This window comes from Galeopterus variegatus, unplaced genomic scaffold, assembly GCF_000696425.1.
Source record: "Galeopterus variegatus unplaced genomic scaffold, G_variegatus-3.0.2 Scaffold10316, whole genome shotgun sequence".
Classification (NCBI taxonomy): domain Eukaryota; kingdom Metazoa; phylum Chordata; class Mammalia; order Dermoptera; family Cynocephalidae; genus Galeopterus; species Galeopterus variegatus.
The window spans coordinates 7,349-9,469 of record NW_007736427.1 but is presented as its reverse complement, the minus strand read 5'-3'; the positions used below and the strand labels follow the sequence as shown (position 1 = coordinate 9,469).

Sequence of the window (2,121 nt, the reverse complement as noted above, 5' to 3'; positions counted from 1 at the left end):
AACCAGAATGTCCAGAGTAGGCACTGGAAAGAAGGACAGCAAGACTAAAAAACACTTTATTTTTACCTCTATCAGGGCCAAAGTCCACTCAGAAGGGCATTTAAGTGGATTTAGCTTATTCATCACTTTATATGTCAAAGAGGTACATTCTGAATTAGCAGGGGGTGTTATAAAAGCTTTGGATTACAAACCAAAGTTGTCTTAGTAAGAAGAGAAGGTTCAATGGATCCATTTGTGGTGCTGGTGCTCTGTCTCCCCTGTTTGCTTCTCCTTTCGCTCTGGAGACAGAGTTCTGCGAGAGGGAAGCTCCCACCAGGCCCCACTCCTCTCCCAATTATTGGAAATATCCTACAGATAAATGTTAAGGACATCAGCAAATCCTTAAGCAATGTAAGTATATTTTATGCTCCTTCAGTGGCTTGCAAAGGGTAAGTAAATTGAAACTATTTTTAAGTAAAATATGCTCTTGGTGGCACAATAGTATAATAGATCATCATAAAGTGAAATATTTGATGTTTCTTCTTGCCTTTTCTTGTCTGTCATTGTTAGAAACAGTGGAAGGAAGTAATGTGTTTTGTAGGAAGAGAAACATTTAGGCTCTTGTAGGGTAGAATTAGAATAATAAAGTGGCAAATGTTGGGAGTGCTGCTTTCCTTATTTGTTTTATAGCCATTTCTAATGATTTTTTTTTCTAAATGTAAATGACAAGGGAAGTGTGTGTTTGTAATTAGAGATTTGATTCAAAATCACATCTACTGTATTTGCCTTATGTTTTATTCAGAATTAACATGAAAATTGAATTTCTCTGAAAAATCAATTTATGCCTGATGTCAAGGAAATAGCTCTGCGTTCAGGACCAGTATAAGTGAATGAATTGGTGGTGTCAGAATTCTTTTGGAGGGCCGACCCCATGGCTCACTCAGGGGAGTGCGGCACTGGGAGTGCAGAGGCGCTCCCACCACAGGTTCAGATCTGGTGCGCTCACTGGCTGAGCACGGTGTGGGTGACACCAAGATAAAGGTTGCGATCCCCTTATCGGTCACACAGAAAAAAATCAAAAATAAAAAGAATTCTTTTGGATTCTGCAAAAAGCTTCTGCCTTTGGCTAAGAATGCTGAAGGATGTTAGAAAGTGTTCTTCCAGGAGAAGTGGCTTTTCCTGGCACTGCCCATGTCGTGCTCACTCTTTCTGTTTCAGTAGTACCAGCAGTTCCCAAACTGGGCTGAAAATTAGAATCATCTGGAGTGACTTTATAACTATAGATTTCTCGTATTTATCACAGGGCTACTGAGTCAGGATCCACATGGTAAGAATTTTAGAGTGGATCCTGAAGCCATCAGCTGGGTACTGGTCTCAAAGTGGGCATGGGGATCTGATAAATTGTGTTTTATTTGTAGTAGCTGTGATGTTTTGAAAATAAATTTGGAATTCTCTGACCTCAGTTTCTTTATAAAACAGGGCAGATAAGCCTGGTGAATGTGTTAGTATGGGGATTAATTGTAATCTGTGCACCAATTGCCTTGGCATTGCATGGCATATAATAGGCCATCCATAAATGACAGCTTTAACAATCACAATCATATTTATAAATAAAATTCAGAAATATTTGAAGCTGCATGTAGCAGAATAAAAACATAGGAAACATAATGATAATGTCAGTCTTCATCAGGCAAAATGTATGAATAAAATAGCAACTCTTTTGCTATTATTTGTGCTTCCTTCCCCAGTTCTCAAAAGTCTATGGCCCTGTGTTCACTGTGTATTTTGGCCTGAAGCCCATCGTGGTGTTGCATGGATATAAAGCAGTGAAGGAAGCCCTGATTGATATGGGAGAGGAGTTTTCTGGAAGAGGCATTTTAGCAATGGCTGAAAGAATTAATAAAGGACATGGTAGGTGTGCATGTGCCTGTGTCAGCATTGGGAATGGGGATGGGAGGATGAAAACAGAGACTTGAAGAGCTGCTCAGGCAGTGTTTGGCCCATCTGTCTAGCTGCCAAGTGTCAGCTCCCTATTCCTTGTCTGGAATCATCCTCCTAGTTTTTTGCTCTTCTTGTGGTAGGAATTGTTTTCAGCAATGGAAAGACATGGAAAGATATCCGACGCTTCTCACTCATGACCCT

The 2,121-nt window shown here is 40.1% G+C and overlaps 1 protein-coding gene across 1 annotated transcript in view; it reads left to right on the top strand.

Annotated features, from left to right (window-relative positions):
* Nucleotides 1-222: 222 nt before the first annotated feature.
* LOC103609927 (cytochrome P450 2C9-like) overlaps nucleotides 223-2,121 on the top strand; it is a gene marked incomplete at its 3' end in the record, with an annotated part of 5,045 nt that continues 3,146 nt past the window's right edge. Inside the window, exons 1-3 of the mRNA XM_008594184.1 lie at nucleotides 223-390; nucleotides 1,728-1,890; nucleotides 2,061-2,121. The exon at nucleotides 2,061-2,121 is cut by the window's right edge and continues 5 nt beyond it. Coding sequence (XP_008592406.1) covers nucleotides 223-390; nucleotides 1,728-1,890; nucleotides 2,061-2,121 — 392 coding nt within the window. The remainder of the gene's footprint in view (nucleotides 391-1,727; nucleotides 1,891-2,060) is intronic.